The 18,229-nt window shown below is 44.4% G+C and overlaps 2 protein-coding genes across 3 annotated transcripts in view; both read right to left on the bottom strand.

Moving 5' to 3' along the window:
* Window positions 1-18,229, bottom strand: part of rabgap1l (RAB GTPase activating protein 1-like) — a 95,276-nt gene that overhangs the window by 58,040 nt on the left and 19,007 nt on the right. For both annotated transcript variants that reach the window (XM_086268310.1, XM_086268311.1), the window contains exons 12-13: window positions 15,304-15,397; window positions 13,950-14,100 (exon numbers count right to left, since the gene is read on the bottom strand). In XM_086268310.1, coding sequence (XP_086124436.1) covers window positions 13,950-14,100; window positions 15,304-15,397 — 245 coding nt within the window. The remainder of the gene's footprint in view (window positions 1-13,949; window positions 14,101-15,303; window positions 15,398-18,229) is intronic.
* gpr52 (G protein-coupled receptor 52) lies at window positions 1,707-8,179 on the bottom strand. Its single transcript, XM_086269537.1, has one exon. It carries the CDS (start codon window positions 6,427-6,429, stop codon window positions 5,311-5,313), a length of 1,119 nt encoding a protein of 372 aa, XP_086125663.1. The 5' UTR covers window positions 6,430-8,179; the 3' UTR covers window positions 1,707-5,310.

Below are 18,229 nucleotides of genomic sequence, written 5' to 3'. Positions count from 1 at the left end.
ACTGTGGTTTGGAAGAGTACAGGACGGCATATTTTTACCTTATTATTCTATTATTAAAATTTTCTCTTTAGAAAATCTGTATCAAGAAAACCATTTTAGGAAGCTATGAGAGCACCGGAGGAGTGACACAATCAAGCAGTCATTGCAGCTGAAACGATTCAGGTAGACGGACTGCCATGAAGCATTGTATGGATGTCCTCTGTTATTAGCTTCCCTTCAGATAACTTTTAAAAAAATAATTTAGTCAAATATTTGAGATTAACTATTGATGGACTGAATCTTGATTGGCCCCCCCAAATGACAACAAATCCAATAATGATGTGGGTTTAACCTCCCACTGGATGAATTACAGTTTGAGGACTGCTATAGCTGGCTATGACTAGCTGTCATCTATCAGCTGGATCTCATGTTTTCAAAGAGAAATGGAGGCAATACAAGATGTATGAGCGAGTGTTGGTGTGTGGGTGTCTAAGTGTGCCCCTCCTTGTGCCATCAAAGGCTTTTGGTGACTGCCGCGAGGCTCCGCTATTAGCGCACAGAGACAGGAACTGGTTTCCCCTCCAATTATGACTTCCCCACCTCAAAAGAGGGTCAGGTGGTCCTTTCTCAATCGGGACGGAAGAAGCAGAGTGGCAGGATGGAAAGGGAACGAGGACGTGAGGCAAGTGCTACCATTTGTGGAAATAAAAGGGAATTCCTGATATAGCATTGGCCGTGAACATCAAGTGGGCCTGGACTGGGAAGCTGCTCACGGCTTGACTGTCAGTTTGGATGCGACAGTTTGCCTCTATGCGGTAACTATATTTGGTTCATTATTGTAATACAAATGTAATCTGAGCACTTCTCATTGGACCCAACCGAATCGGTTATTCCTCTCAGTCGGCTGCTTTGGCAAGACTTTTTCCAGAAAGCTCTCCGTCTCCTCCTGCTTCTCCGTCCACTAGGTGATGACACAGGGTTTATGGCTGGTGAGAGACTCACTCGCAGTCTAAAAGCATAATAAATCTGAAAGGCTGATTTAAGACAGACAACTTTATCATATGAAATCTGTTCACACCAACAGAGCACGTGAAGGAGTTTTATCCAGTAAAAGAACGACTAGTCTGTGGCAGAGATCAGTCGGGAGAATAAAGAGGTCAGACAGATGACTCTTTACCTCATCTGTTTGTCATTTACTGCGTTTGCTGTGTAGCCTAAAGATATAACTTTAGGCTGGATATGCTGTATCCATATGTACACACAGGTGTATCAGTACTGACTGCCTGCGTCAAAAGGATCAGCACATGTGTATCACTAAGAGGGATCCAACCTCAGAGCTTAAGCTGATATACCATCATTACAGAAGTGATGAGAGTCACTCGTGTTGCACTAGGTTGCAATTTTCATTCCATTCTTTCTCTGCAAGGAGTCAGAAGACGAGATGTAGATTTATCGTCCCTCCTCTGGTCCTGGATTTATGTTATTTATAAATGTGCACGGCTTCCTTTCTATTACACATTGAGAACATTTCAAAAACGACTTGTACATCAAAGCGTCGCCCATGTTTGCTGAGGCAGGTGTGAGCTAAATCACATGATTCGGCCAAAGTAAAAACCCATGTTTCCACTTTCTGCAACATTTTGAGCAGAGAAAATATGACGACTACTCCCAGCAGGGTGTGAATGCAGCTACTGATACACAGAAACACACACTGTCCAAAAGCAATGTCTACTATTTTCACCTTTATTAGGTTGGCAGCAACAGCAAAAACCTTTTGACAAAATTTCAAATTAAAAAAATAGATACTGTGCAATTTAACACACTCGCCTCCTACTCAAACATCAGCCTAGGTGAGTTAACGAAAACGGGTCCACAACACCTGCCAGAACTTATTTTGGCTGTACAGCAACAACAGATACACGCACTACATACTCATATGCAGTATATTGTATAAAGATTCAAACATAAATTAAATAAATATATAATATTTCCTTTAAACACTTTTTACTAAAAGCTTCTATCAAAGCACTTAAAAGGAAGGTGACATAACACTTCTGATTTTTTAATACCACTTCAGTTTGGTCAGTGTAACACAGACACACAAATCATTGATTATTAAACACTCGGCACTTTGACTGAAACCTCGTGCCAGGACCACGTTTCACATGACCTGCTACATGAAAGCCTACAAAGGCATGAGCACGTGTGCATCTTCATACCAGCAACTGTGATCTCCACTTTAAATGTTCTTAAACTTTTTGACAACTGCTCTATTTTATGTCATTACAGAGTTTTGCTTTCGTGTTATTGTTTGTCACCACATTGAAGATTTTACAGGTCATAATAATTTCATCTACTACCCGACTAATACGCTCCCAAAGTGAATACAAAAACACAAGCTATCAAAATAAAATATATCGAATATTTTAAGTCTAGTATTTGACACAGTCCCTACTGTTATACCTCATATATGCCAGATCGTATGGCTGTTGGAGTGAGTTCACTTGGACATTTCTATAAATGTAGATATCAAAGAGCAGAACATGGAAGTCAGAAATCACATCAACGCTGATAAAGTTATGAAACGACCCATTTTCGACCCTCTTGAGCTTAAAGAAAAAGCTAAACGCAGTGACGACGTATCCTCGGATGTGTAAAGTTTCACACAGTACGTGAAATGTTTTTAAAAAGTGCAGCATGACCATGTGATGGCAATTATTCTCAAGATAAAATACACTTTTCCTACAAAATACACCTTTAGGCACATAAAACAATCTATAATGCGTTAACGTTGCACTAAAGTTGCAACTATTTGAAATCCAACACCATCGACCAAAGTGGAGTATTTTGAAGAATGCTGGCGGTTCCTCTGAGGACCTGCACACATGTCCACAGCTTTTCACTTTTGCCTCATTTTTTGGAGCATCTGCCTCCAAGTTCACTTATTTGAATAACCCCAAACAAAAACTAACACTGCCAGCAGTTACAGTAAACTATATGAATAAACCATTATTAGTTGCTCCCGGTACAAACTCAGACTGACCACAGGCTGGTGACGACACTACAGCCTGAGGATTAATCAAAAGAGTCTAAGATCTCATTACAGTGATTTTAGCTTCAATTTATAGGGTGGCCAGAAAGACTAAACTGGAATGCTCACATACTCCATGTCAAACATGTCAACGAGAATAAGACTCAGTTTTACTGGCCCTACAGTAAAACACCACAAAGCAGCCTTAAAATGATGAGATGACCTGGCTGCTGGACACCGGCTGGTGTCCTGCAGGTTTTAGATCTCATCCTGGGTCAACACACCTGAATCACATGATGAGTTCATTACCAGGCCTCTGGAGAACTTCAAGACATGTTGATGAGGTCATTTAGCCGTTTAAATCAGCTGTGATGGATCAAGTACATCTAAAGCCTGCAGGACACCTCGAGGCCGGGAGCTGGACACCGCTGGCCTACACAAAGTGTCCCGCAGCAGTAGATCGGAGAGTTACAGTATCTGGGAGCTGGGTTTGCTGTGTCTCCTGGTTTCCCGCGTGGCCGTTATGCACTACAGGGCCTAAACCACAAACTGCTGACACCACTACAGGAGCCAAATGGTAATTTGGCTAAAGACTGCTGCTGTATTAATGTGAAATTAATTTTCTCGTTTGTATAAAATGCATTTTTATTTTCATTTGACACCGGTCAAATGAAAATAAAAATGCATTTCATACAGAGTGGAATGACTACCCTACTGTGCTGTGGTAAAGTGGGAGTCAGTCTGTTATATAGTTATATAGATTTTCACGTCTATTTCAGAACTGGGAGAAATAAAAGACGAGGCAAAAATAAAGCGCACCGCCAGATGACCAGTTCAACGAACAAAGACGAGGTAAACAACCAATAGCCTTAAACGTCTACCCTGTCATTTTTTAACAAACAGATCAGGTCACATTAATCCCAGCCCCTGTCATCTCAATACTATCCTTCACGTGAGCCACTCAAAGCACAAGAAACTTGTGACATCTGAGGCCCCGCACCAGAGTGAATGTGTTAGTGGGTTCAAAGCCACATTCAACAGTAAAACATCTGCATCCTCAAAGCAGCTCATGTAGAAGAAAAGATTTGGACAGTGACACTTATACTGCATCTTCATCTGTGTTCACAATCCAGCTGTCATTTGTATAAAGAAAAGATATTTATTGGCTGGTTCAAAATCATGAAGTCATGCATCAAACTGACTGAACACTCATAATGGGAACGTCAGGAATACAAAGCACAGAGGGAGACCTTGCACTATTTCACTGACTTCAGTTAAGCGTCACAGTATGAATCTATGCTAAGCCTGACATATGCTTTGTTCCAGTTTGGAAATAAGGTGCTTTGTCGTGGGGGGAGCACGAATCAGCTGATGATATTCAGGTCAAATTAAAGTTGTTTAACAATCTCGTACAGGCCCAATCACAGCAGCACCTGAACTGATGGACATTTGATGACCAGCAATAAATAACTGTGTTAAGCAATTTTGTTCATTTAAAGGTTTTAGTGCCAAAGCTGCACAGTCCCTTGGTATATGAGATATGATCTGCATACTGTCAGAACAGAATTACATTAAGTTTACTTTCTAAGATTAGCAGCACTTATTCATGTCGTAAAATCTTTAGCTTAAATCTCAGCTGTAACCGATCACCCAATCAAGGGGGGGCAGAACACCTGACATAACTATGACTCCACCTGCTCACTTCTTAAAAACAGTCAAAGCCATTTTCCGTCGTATTTGTCACAGCAGCACACCGGCTGCTGTCACTGTCGTACGTGTAACATTGATATGGAAACGTCTAATATCCACTTAGAACCTTTAAACAGGTCTGTGAGCACAACTGTAGATTACACTGTATCCACACACAAAGAGCATGAAGACATCCATTAGACGGTTGCTCTGAATCACAACCACTAGCAAAGGTTAACAGACATGAAACGGTCACATTTGATTTGTGAGGAGATATCTATGAATGTTTTGGCATTTACAGTTTTGTCTCTCCGGTAGATCCGATCTCATCGATGATGTGCACAGAGATGTAAAGGCTAAGAGAGCCTTCGCTGTAATGTAGAGTAAAAGCCACCGCAGAGCGCCCGTTTCGCTTGAAATCTCAGTTTAGATGCTGCATTCATCTCCTTGAAAGGGTTTTAATGCAATTACCAGTGCCCAGGATAATGTCACAGTTATCAGCTAAAAAGGTTGATACAGTTATCCACTGAGCCCTGCCAATTTAACTACGAGTTAACTAGCTGCTAAGCATGCTGGGATTCTTATTTCCTCATCCTGTGGGAGACGTGGCTTCAGATGGAGCATGAGTTTGCCCTCTTTCTTGGTTTAGGCTCGCCAAAGTCCCGGTCATCTGCAGCACAGTGGCTGAAGGAGCAAATGGTCTGCGAGAGCCTGCGCATGCCCAGCCGGAACACACTATTAGACAGGCTGTAGATGACACAGTTGCAAAAGCTGTTGCTAATGGCCAGCCAAGTTGTTATGAAGGAGAGGGCAGGGCTGTCCAGCACGTGGGAGCTTTCTAGAAGAAAGTAGATTATGTAGGGCAGCCAAAGCATATAGAAAACACTGGTAATGCGAAAGAGTACCATCGCGTAGCGCCGATCCGGCCCGTGCCCCCCGTGATGCCCGCCACCATTCCCTTCACCGGCCTCCATCTCCTGGCTGGGGAAACGTGCACGTCGTTCGCTGATCTCCCTGTTGTGTTGCTGACAAATGCGGAAGATGTGGTAATAGGTAAAGCAGACCACAAGGGCAGCAGGCGCATAGAGCAAGCACACCACGAAGCCTGTGAAGAGGGCGGAGGTGGGCCAAGAGTGTGCGCACCACTCGAAAATATCCCCGTGATAGCCCGGCTTACCCCAACCAAAGAAGGAGGGGGAGAAAATCAGGCTGGAATAGACCCAGATGAGAGTGATGCAGCCTCGCAGACGGCACGGAGTCACCAGCTGGTTGTAGGACAGCGGCTTCGTTATAGCCAGGTACCGGTCCACGCTGATACAGGCCAAGCAGGCCATTGAAACACTCTTCAGAACAGAGATGACATAGCTGAAAACTTGGCATGTGACTGGCTCCTGGACACTGGTTGGGTAGTGGAGTAACGACAGGGTGGGCACCAAGCAGCTGAGCCCCACCAGCAGATCGGCGTAGGCCATGGTCTGGATGAAGTAGCTGGTGGTGTAGTGGTGCAGCAGAGGGGCACAGTGGAACACAAAGATCACCGTCAAGTTCCCAGCAATAATTAGTACAGTTAGCAGCACGATGACAACGGTCTCCAGAATGCAAGCATCCAGGCCTCCATTCAGCCCCCAGCCCAAGGGACAGGAGTGGTTCGAGGCCCTGCCAGGAACGAAGTCTCCATGGCTGACGTTGGCAGTGATCGAAGGGTCTGTTGTCAGTTCAGACTGGTTCATTGTTCTGGGTGCCGTCCAGGTGGGTCAGGACTGCAGCGTGTCACCCATAAAGGCAGCTGGGCCGAAACTGGAGATTCTCCTGTCGCCCTCCTGTTTTTCGCCAGGCGTCTGCAGCCAATCTCAGTTCACAGAGCTGAACATGCTCCCTAGCGTGCCCACGCTTTCGTTCGCCTTACTCTCATATCGCTGCTCGGTCTCGATCAAATGAACGCAGACTGGAGGAAAATCAATGCAGCCGCCAGCAGCGTAGGACAACCCGTTCGGCTCTCCTTTCCAATGATGCATGGTCAGTGAAAGTAGTGGGTGGGCAGCGGTCAGTAGTACGAAGAAAGTGCATTCCTTCAGTAAACCTAAAGCTTCGGCCAGCACGTATCCCAGCGGTGAGCTCACTTGCCGCTCTGCCTTGCAGTCGGTGGCCTCATCGTCTGATTTAAATGAGAGTTGCCACCAGGAGGCTGAGGGCAGGAGATGTCCTCGCAAGGGCAGAGAGCAAAGATGATGCGAGGGAGGAAATCACACAAGGTTAAAGCAAAGTCCAAAGCTCCACTCGATTCACTAAAGAGCCCCAACAATAATGGAGCATTTCTATTTCACTCCTTAAGAACAGCTGAGATTTTCTGGGTGCCGCTGTGGCTCCAAAACACATTTTAGGTGATCGCTATGTTTAATTAAAGCATCAGCGATGTATAATTAAATTCATTTCTTTATTACAATCCAAAGTTTCACTGTGTGCCAGAGTGTTTACTATGTAACCGCAGGCTTCCCTTATTTTGGTGGTCCTCCGGCCAGTGTCTGGAGCCCGTGTATGCCCAGCTATTGTCTGAATCAAAACACAGACACGGGCTAGAACAACACGGGGATCTCCGCGGGAGATAATGTCACAGCTCTCTCAGCACACACAGTGGTGAGGGGAAATGTGTTTACAAGGCATCCCTAGGCAGCATGAGGTAAAGCATCCCAACGTCCAGATGACTTCTGCCAACAATGTGAAGTTTAAATCCAAATGTGCAAACTTGCCTCTCAGTGTTCTGGACTGCAAGTTGTGAAAAAGACAAACCAACGTAAGAGTCGAGCGGCTGATGAGTGTTTGATGTCAGATGCAGGCAGACGCGAGGACTTTCCAGGAGAAATGAGAGGCCACCTGAATAACTCAGCGCTCCAATCACTTTGACTCCACAGCAATCCTGTCGCAGACACTTGCAGAGAGGGGTTTGGGAATGAATCGACAGTCGGCTTATTTACCCGACACTTCCATTTTCATTGTGGTATTCTTGAAAATCTGGCAGCACCTAGAAGGGCTCGGGACCTTGTCCTCAAGTGCTTAATGCAGCCGCAGATTTTCCAAGTTGCCTTAGTCCTTTCAAGCGTTGTGGAGGGGGTCCTATCCAACTCTTCTCTCAGTACAGCTGTCACCTGAACAAAACACTGACGGTACAACAAAAGGGAATCCGCTCTCGCAGCATAAAGAGAAGAAAAGTCCCAGTCGGAGTCCCGGTCTTTTTTTGAAAATGGTCCCTTTTATTTTAGATGAACAGGAAAAAACAACAACACGTTTTTAATTAATAATTCCTCAGATCCTGGCACATTGAAGGATATGAATGCAATGCATCTGTCCAAAGCAGCAAGTAAAAATGAAAGGCAAAAAAAGGGGGGGATGACTGCGCTGATGGAAATGAGTTAAATCTGCAGCGAGAGAAGCGAGGGGATGGAGAGTCCCTCAGCCCTGGTGCAGTGAGGAGAGATGCTGTGACTGGCTTACACTTCCCTCCCTCCCTCACCACACACTCTCTCTAGCTTGCACACTCCAGTCTCTCTCTCCACACACACACACACACACACACACTCCTCGCTGCTCACAGCCCCGCCTCCTCCCCTCCCAGCTGCACCTGAGGCTCCCTGCCACATTATCCTGCCTCAGACTGGCTTTCTCCCAGAGGTACATTTGGATACATTTCCTATTTACATATCACTTATCTCTCAAACTATTTCTATTAAGTGAAGCCCTTATCACTTTTTCTCCCCTTTCCTGTTTAGTCACACAGCCCTTCATTGCACACATACCATAAACATACACTATTCACTATTTAACTGCAGTTGAGCAGCTTTATGTATTTAAAAACAAAAACTACTGAATCTAAAAATATTCAAATGCAAATTTCATAACATCGCTGAGTCATAATATGTACAGTGTTCAGTCTCAGCTTGCCACAAACAAAGTGTACATAATGTACATGAACACTCAGTTAACCTCCAGTATGATAAGAAACATTTTAATTATTGGAAAATGCATCTTCTGCATTATCCAAACAGACTCCAGGTTTCTTTTCTTTATTTACCAACAGCTTAGCACACTTATCTCTGCCCCTTAGTTACAGTTGCCAGGTATTTCAGCCAGTTGGGAGCATCCTGAAAGGGATCAAGTGACAGTAAATTGGCTAATCTAAAGAGTGGATGGAAAGAAACCGGCCAGCATGATGCATACACAACTGAAACTTTGTTAATATTACTGAGAAACCATTAAAGTCATTGAGGAGTGGTCATTTTGACAGGAAATCGTTACACTGCACACATCTAGAAAACAACTTTAATTACTCTGGAAAACAAACCGACACATTAACGTCTGAATGGAGCGACCATGGCGTGGACTGAAATAAGCCAGCGAGCGAGCACGGTTACTGTGGAGCATATGAGCCAGCTCAATGTGATTTTTTGAAGACTGTTATATAAAAAAATAATAATAAAAATCTACAATAGGCCAAAGCCACACAGAGCGAAAGAACAAACGTGCATCGCCTGAATAAAACGGGGGATGCAGCTTCAAGAAACACTGCTATTGGGATATAATGGTAAATGTGTATGATCTTATAATAATAGGAGCTCCTGCGATTTCATTTCTTCAGTAATGCAGCAGCTTATGACAGGACATAAAAGCTGAAGAAAGGCTTGCACAGACCTGATGACTTTAAACAGATTATAGCTCAGGGATCAAAACAGAACGTAAGAGTTTCTCATTGTAAATATTTCTGTTTATATTAGTAATTAGAATCTATAAACTACGACATCATTCATGATTATTAAATCCATTTTAGTATTTGACTTTAATAGTAGCGTAATGTCTAAACCCTCATGTTTAAGGTGACATCAACTCCTACGTACATTACTGAACCAATAATCTTTGAGAGCAACACGCACATCTATCAAAAAGTGCACAATTAACTTTGACTTGAGGTTGCAAAGACAGGCAGTGGGAAATAACATCATACTGAATACACTATTTATTTGGTAACGCTATGTTGTTAGCCGTTACTCTGGAAAAGTGTTACAATTTGACTAAATATAGAAGTCGGTATGCTCGAGTCAAAATGAGACTCGATTCTACTGAAACAGGTCAAACTAAAAACACTAAAATAGATCAGGTGAAGTTCAGGTAGACAGTTGTGCTGTCACTGTGGAAGGAGCCAGTCAATGGAGATCTCTCATCACAGCGCTCTTTACCTTTGGAGGTGGACACTGATGAAAAACACGACCAGAAGGCCACCGTTAATAATTCATTCTGCTCCAAAACAAAGCCAGCGGGGCCACTTGGAAACAAAGGCGGCGGCTGATTCACCTTTCACTGCCTCCCAGCATCCCTCCCTCCTCCATGCCTGGGCTCCTGCTGATTTCAGTCTAAACAGCAATGTACCAGCATAAGCAGGGAGTTTATATCTACATTAAAAGGTGTTTGGCCTGGTGGTTTATCCAGAGCACGGTAAAGAAAGTGGCAGGCTGTTCGCCGTTACATTGGACACACCAACTAATCACTTCATCTCCTACAACAAAAATAAAGTAGCAACAACTACTTCGTTCTTCCTCTTACAAACAGAACCCTGCAAACGGTATTTTCAAACAGGACGCCCCTTGTTGAGAGTCTCGAAGTTCAAGGATATGAAATAAGATTTTGTTGATTATACTAAGTGATTCCATCCCAGAGCAGCTTTAAGTTTTTCTCACTTAATCTGCAGATAAACAACATTACTGCTGTATCCTGACAAATCACATTTAAGATTAATCTAACACCCAGATGAAAATGCTGTTCATTGCAGGTCGTTCAGATTTATTGAGGTGATACGAGCTGCTGCGACTGCAGTGGAGGCAAAGACACGGAGCACTGGACAAAGAAGTGACCAGAGATGAGGTTGGCTAAATCTCCTTAATGCGGGCGTCATATCAGTGTCAGCACAGACGGCCGATGCAATTATCACTGCACACCAGCAAAACTCCAGAATCATTTTATTCACTTTGGCATGGCAACTTAATTTCACTCAATACTAAAAATTCTGCATCTAATCAGACGTGTCCAAGTGGCACCACATTAACATGACTGATTACACCATTTCAGCTGCACGCACACGCACACACACACAGCAGAGGGTCCTCAGTAAACATCAAATCTGTCGTCGAGTCAGTTTTTAGCCAACCTTCAGTAACTACAGAAATGATACCGATGTTTCTGACGCTGTGGATCAGAGGCAGCACATCCTCCACGGTTTTCCTACTGTGGAAACTGTCGGTGAATGGAGACTGGAAACTGCATTATGGACAGGCACACAGACCCGAGGAGGGAGAGTGCTGTGAATAGACCTATATTGTAGGAAGCGGTGTTGCTTGGCTGTACTGCAGACGTGCAGTGCAGCTGTTCCCCGCAGATACTATAAAGGAGGACGGGACAGCGAGGCGAGTGTGTACGAATGTGTGCGAGAGGCTTTGATTGGCTGACACCACCACAGGGATTTGTCTTTCAGGCAGTGATGGGAAACCTCAAACCTCAAGGGTGAAAACTTATCGTCAGTATGAAAATGTCAACATATATAAAAGATGAGAGAAAAGCTTGTATGTGTGCACAAACTGGAAAACTAAGGATCACATGGCAACAAAATGAATGTTAGTGAAATAAGACGTGGATTTCTCTTAACACCGTGCAGCGGTCGCCACAGTGACTATGTGAAATCCATAAACAACTACTGCAGGTTTCAAAGGCAGAACACCAACTCATTAGGCGAAGGAAGACTGAGACAAAGGCTAAAGGAGACAGAATTGTCATGGCGATAACTTCAAGCAAAGAAAAGTCTGTTGACCCTCACAGTTACCATGGCAGCCTCTCTTATGTACATTGTGCTCCGTGTATCTTTATGAGCATTATTAGGCGTGGGTGTAGTATTATTCCAGCCTGGCTGCATGGCTGATGCTACCTTTGATTACACACAGACTTTATATGTCATCACTAAGCTGGCTGCTCACTGAAATGGAAAGCACCTTAGAAGTCCTGGGAGGAAACCAGGTGAGATCCGGGAAATGAAAGACACACAGAAAAAGCTCATCTTCACAGACGAGGTTATACACGCTGCAAGTCCTCAGCTGTCCACCCTCTTTGGTTTTTTTAAGGAAAATGGGTGCAAGGTGCAAGAATTTGTTGAAATGTTGGGCTCGACATTAGAGGTGACCGTCATTAGATGCTATAGAAATAAAACTGAAGTGAAATAGTTATAATTGAATTACAAGTCAGTAACAAAGTTAGAGTGGAACAAACTGCTTTTGCAAAGCTAGCTTGATTGAGTTCGGTGCCTTTCTATGAATGAATAATTCACAGGTCAGTGTTTAGCAGCTTTGAAATGTCCTGCGCTGGTCACGCTGAGGTCCTGCCTGCTGTGCAGTTTCCCTCCATGCTTCCATTACAGCTTTCAAAGCTAAGACGCGAGTCCGGCGTCTGTTTTTGGGATGGCAGGACTGGAAATAGCTGGCTGAGCTTTTTTAAGCTGTGGGTTCAAGCGTGGCGGCACACCTTGGGCTTGTTCGGCTCTGGGGACATGAAAAGGTTGTTCAAATGTCACCAGCAACCCGCCGTTCCCGACCTCAAACACAGCGCTGCGCCAGCCCAGAAAGTTGTTTGTGAATGTCTCAGATGCCCCGAGGCCACAGTGTGCATTTGCGACTGTGTGTGATGACTGTAAATGAGAGCAGCGCAACACTTAAGTGTATTGCAAGTATCGCGCTATTATACGAGCACGCCACGGGTCACATGCTGCTAAATGCTGAGTAGATTAGTGGTTTCGAAATAGATTTTTCCAGAGGTCCATAACACGGCTCCTGGTGATACACGGTGCTGAGCATTAAAGGCCCAGAAAGGTATAAACGAGCTCCACATCACCTTCATGTTGCTGGTCTTTGCCTCTTCCCTCCCCGCTACATCTTCCCTCAGTTCCATTCATTTGGTGCAGCTATTAATAGCCCGACCAACCGCCTATCAATACCATCACTACTCCAGCAAGACAGAAGATGTGGGCGTGCCCAAGCCAGCGCAATGAGCTGAACAACAGAAGCTTAGTCTTATGTAACAGGAGCATAGGAGAGGCAGAGAGGGGCACAGGGAAATCTAAGAAGAGCAAGAAGATGGTTCCTACAGAAGACGAAAAAGAAAGACGAGGGATAACGATAACAGAAAAAGAAGGACCAGAGATATCCACACAGCAGTGAAAGTCGCTATCCTGGCATTTGCACGCGTTCCCTTTCTCCCTTCAGTCACTAAAACCTAATATTTGTGGGTTCACACTCTTTGCTGGCTCAATTTTCCACGCTTCATGTCGACACCCCTATTGCTTTCTCTCTGTTAGTGCTTATTGATTGAGGCAGGTGCTTTCACTGGCCTCTGTGCTGCAAAGAGAAAAAAACTATTTTATTACCAATGAAACTGAAGATCTCCATCCTTCTGCCGCCGCATTTAGGTACAGTTGGGTGCTCGACTTACTCGTTTATAAGAAGTTAAGAAAGATCAGATGAAACTATAACAGAAGTATATAAATAAAGCCACAGTTAAATGGCACATTATGAAACAGGACCTTCAGAGAGCCTGGAGAGCCGTTCCTCCAGTGTGACACTGCGGCTAAAAGTTTTGTGCAAGCCCGTGTGCTATACCTGAACGCAGCCAGAACAACAAGCAATAGTTAAATACTACAGGTCCAAAAATTCACTTTGAATTCCTGCTCCGTGGGAGGCCAAAGGGCAGCACGAGCCGTCACAGTCCCGAGACGGCGCCGCGTGCCTTTAAATGTCACCGCTAAATTACAGCCTTCTCCGATTTGACACACAGTTCAGAGGAACAGCTGTAACAAAAGCGTTGGTGAGACGCAGATTTGTACGCAGTACAGAAACACATTTCCTCATTCACTCTCATCGCAGTGACGAGATCTCGTAACCATTCACACCCGCCGTCTGGTTTTCACTTAAGCACGGCAAAAATGGCGGCTACAGCTAAAAGCGTGGAAGCACAACATCGACACAAAGAAAACACTCTCACGGTTCATATTCACAGGAGGAATGTGCCGACATCAGATCTTAGGGTCAAATATAATGAAAACCGTGGATTTGTTGCCGCCTCGCCGGCCCTCAGGTGAGGATGTGGTAGAAAAGTCTTACGTCAGTGTTTCTTTTAGAAATGCACTCTTATTAGCAGCTGTCCATCCCTGCTGTGCGCGTGCATTTACCTTGGTGATGAGGATGCGGTAGTGCTCAAGCAGGTCATGGTTGTCGTGGCAACCAGCCAGCAGCTGCCAGACTTCAGCTCTGAGTGGCTCAGGAATGCCGCTGCGGACCAATGAGGACAAACCTTTCGGGCGAGTGGACAGGTTCCCATGCCTGATGTACACACACACACACACACACACACACACACACACATTATTTTACAATGTCGATTCAGCCACTTGACTTTACGTGCAGCTCTTTGACAATCACTTCTTTGCTGTGACAAGACAGGAGCTTTAATTTCGCACCTTCTGAAGTGTAAATCTTAATGATAAAGATACAACAACATTAACTCAGCTTCACTCAGTTTACTGATGTATTGCTTTATTACAGCAGTGATCGAGTGTCATGAAACTATTTCACTAACAGCAGAAAGTGCACCACTGCTGATGCACATCAGTGCCACGCTCCCAAAAAAACAAAAAATCCTCCTTTAGAAAAATACACTGTCATCTCTTTTTAATGATGCTTGAAATATTCTCATGACACATTCATTGAAGGCATATGAATGCACTTCCCCAACAAAACTCACTTCATGATGTCGGTGCAGCTGAAAGGAAAACGGCACCAAGCGTCTCTTATTCTTTCTAACGACTGCGTCTGAAGCTGAATTTATCAGCAGCAGTTACTGTAACAAACGCTTTTTGTTGCAACACATTAATTAAAGAAGTAACAAATAAAAACTTTGTTTTTTAAACTGGCCGTTCTATTAGGCGCCGCGCTTTAGCTCGCTCCATCTGGAGTGGGGACAAAGACGAGGGTAATTCATTAAAATGTCTCAGCTGCAGTTCGAGTAGGTAATCCATAAGAACTGGGATCATAAAACAGTCAAGGTGCTGTAGTGGAAATCACACCGTGTATGAGGCAAAGTGGAGCCGACTTTTCTGATTTTAAGGAGGTGCGAACGATTCTAAATGTTCTGCACTTTGGTTAATATCTGACCAAACAACTAAAAGCTACAGTCAGTCCAGCTGGAAACACTTGGCTGTACGAATCAAGCTTAACGTTTTAAAATCAATAAAAACTGGGATTTAACATGAGCCTAAACTGCCAATTTCCTTTAGTTTTACCCATTTTTCAATCATCGAGAGTTTTCTTTAACCTGCATCACAATCTTAGCACGAGTCAAGCTACAGATGAAGGTTCATTGCTATGGAAGGAGCCCTCAGCTAAAGCAGACTGCCACCCAGCTATTGTCATGCTGGGTCAGTTGAATTGTGGATACTGTGATCGCTATGGTGCATTTCTTCCACTGCTTAGTGCCACTGCACGTATTTTGTCATTCGGTCTCAGTGTGTTCACATTTTGCCTCACCATCTATTGAGGATTCCTCCCCAGGACTCGAGGATTTTCTCAGGACAGTCTTTGGAAACGTCGCCGGTTCCACTGGAAATTTCACTGTCGCTATCTGCAAGACACAGAACAGGACGCCGGTGATGTAGAGGTTCACGATCCATCGCAATCCACGGGTCACGTTAACGTGTAACATACAGAAAGAAAGTAATGAGAGTTGCAATCAACTGAGAAGTCGAGGAGGATCGCAAACAGTCGTACCCAGAGTTAGGTTCATCTCACTTCACTACAGTCGCACCGATGAGCTAGTAAAGCAATATTAATGTGTGTTAGGAGCACGTATACCCTTGTATACCTGAGCATGCAGTTAGAGAGACAAACATCTTGACCTTTAACTCCAGGTAAAGCTGAATGTGTCGTCCTTTCAGTCACTCAGCACTTAATAAACACAGAGGGAGCACGACAGTTTGCATTTGAGCATTTTGCCACCTACCAGGAGAGCTGTGACCGTTTCTGTGACTGCTGTGCAAGAGCCAGGCAGATAAGATATTCTTTCCGATATCTGCACCCAACTAATAAATCCATATTAAGCTACTCTGATACGCAATGCACATTTTCAAACCTGTTAATATCGATCTCACAGTTTAAATGGAGGAAGGAGTGCCTGTGCAGCGCCTACACCTTCCATTATTGCCGTTCTTCTGCTTGATGGTTCGTGAGGCAGACAAGAGGCAATCAGCACTGCGAACCACTTGTGTTTAGATGCAGAAGCACTAATTGACTGTCTGGCCTGCTCTGCTGCTGGAGAGAGGAACTGATCCCCACACAGAAAGCACCCACGAGAGCAAACGCACAGATCCACACTGCATGTTGTGATACGGACGTGGCGTCAGTGACTATGCTGCACAGAAACAGGTGCTGACAGATGCACGCACTAGAGGGCGCCTTACTTCATTATGGACCTTCATGATTATTCCTACAGTTTTATATTGTTTAAAGGGGAACTAGAAACAAAACGAGAGGACAAAACTAAAAACCGCAAAAGAAAAATGCTGTTGCCTTAACAAGAAAATAATTTTTTAAAAAAGGTAAAATTAACGTTGAACCAAACAAAACTTATCAACTTAATGATGATGAGTCCCACTGTGTGTCCAAAAATTAAGACCTGTCATAGTTTCCTTCATGATATCACAGAGATGAAAATAACAGGATGCTTTGGCAGGCCTGACGCCGGACAGGGTAAGTGTCAGGCTGACATTTTCTTCCAGAGCGTGCAGCCACTACACTGACTGCACCGCTGCTCCTATATGTCCTCAAAGCCTTTAGCAGAAGCTTTTCAGGTCTTTATAAATGCTTGATGAGTCCTTTCAAATGGCTCAGACGCAGCACAAAGCAGCTACCTCTGTCCTCAGATTTTCCAAGGCCAGGAAGCGCAAATGCATTCCAACTGCCGGCGCACTCGCTGATAAAAAATAAAAAGAAACTGAAGACGAAGGCCATTACCTTTACCTTTAAATCTGCAGAAGGGGCTGCACACTGACTGTGGGATTCATGTCATGTTGAAAGCACTAATGGATTGGTTTGTCTATGTTAAAGCAAGCAGAAATTTCCAGTTAACGGCATGAAGACGTTTTAAATTCCATCTTTTACTCTAATGAACTACAAATCTAACATGACAGCAGTGCAGTGAACAAATCAAGCCTCTGTGATAAACCAAAGGAACATGTATAAAAATGGGAAGTGATTGTATGATAAAAACAACACACACGGATGCACAGACAAAGTATGATGTGAAAGAAAAGCACATCAGCTTTGGGGCCATTGTCCACATTGTAGCGAGGGCTGTGGGGGCGTCCACGTGAACGGAGCGTGTTGGCACACAGCAGTGGCATCTACACCCGACTGTATTCATTTCTGCACACAATGGGGCTGGCCTCCACCTCCACGGCCCCGAGCGCCTCCAATTTTCAGCTCTGGGGGAGAAGCGGGCGTTATATAAAAAAGGCCCTTTCAAAGGCTCTCACAGCACCAGATGCCAGGGTGGCTTCAACGAGTCGGCAGACAGACACAGGAAATACAATTTTTGTCTTCTGTTCAAGGAGGGGAGAGAAAAAGTAGAGAAGCGTTTACATCAGCAGCAGAGAGGACGGAGACGATGAGATCAAGTCATGTTTTATGGCAGCTCTGAAGTGTTTAGAAGTTGATTTAATTTAGAAGCTTAGATTTTACTTCAGTGGGAGAGTAAAATCACATAAAACTGTATTACATTAAAACGTTTTTGGTTTGCCGTGCAGATGGAACCTACTGACATGTAAACTCGAGAGATTAGTGGGAGTGTAAGGAGTGAGACCAGATCCATGATCTGCATCTACAGTAGAGTGCTCTTTCCAAAGCAATGCAGAGCCATGAGTTACCGTTGCTGCCGAGCATCTGCTACATTACTAAAAGGAGCACGATGAAGATGCTGGCCGTTCTCACCCTGGTGAAGTGTCGTACAACAAAGCGACATCATATTCGCCGCTTTGGTGCAATTTCAGCCAGTTATGCATCTCTTGGTTTCTGTAACCTGGTGCATTGTGCCACCGTTGCTGGGTCAAAGGTCGGCTGAGTGACCGCTGGAGGTTGCGACCTGGTGAAATTGGTCACAAAGAGGGTGCACCGAAAACCTCCAGTGAAAGCTCGCACCTTCAAGCGGCCTGCATGAAAAAGGCCGACTTGTCTGCAAACATCCTCAACATACGCTGAGCTACAGTGAAACTTCAACACTGCAATCACAACTTTGAAGGCGAATGGTCCCGTTTCCTGTTTGCAGCTAAAAATCAAACGGATTTAACGGAGCAGCTGTTGTTTAAACATGTGTGTAAATATAGGCTGAGAATGAAGTTGGGTCAGCAACACAGTTAACCTATGACTTTTTAAAGCAGGCCAAATGTTATATGCATGCATG

Source organism: Aulonocara sp. 'chitande type north' Nkhata Bay, linkage group LG17, assembly GCF_057382095.1.
Source record: "Aulonocara sp. 'chitande type north' Nkhata Bay isolate Kocher_YH1m ecotype deep benthic linkage group LG17, A_spYH_male_GT1.1, whole genome shotgun sequence".
NCBI classification, from domain to species: Eukaryota; Metazoa; Chordata; class Actinopteri; order Cichliformes; family Cichlidae; genus Aulonocara; species Aulonocara sp. 'chitande type north' Nkhata Bay.
Note: the sequence above shows the minus strand (reverse complement) of the source record. Positions and strands in the feature narration are given on the sequence as shown.

Bases quoted from the DNA above. Each gene is read 5' to 3' on its own strand.
- gpr52 (XM_086269537.1), bottom strand. From the start codon at position 6,429: ATGAACCAGTCTGAACTGACAACAGACCCTTCGATCACTGCCAACGTC.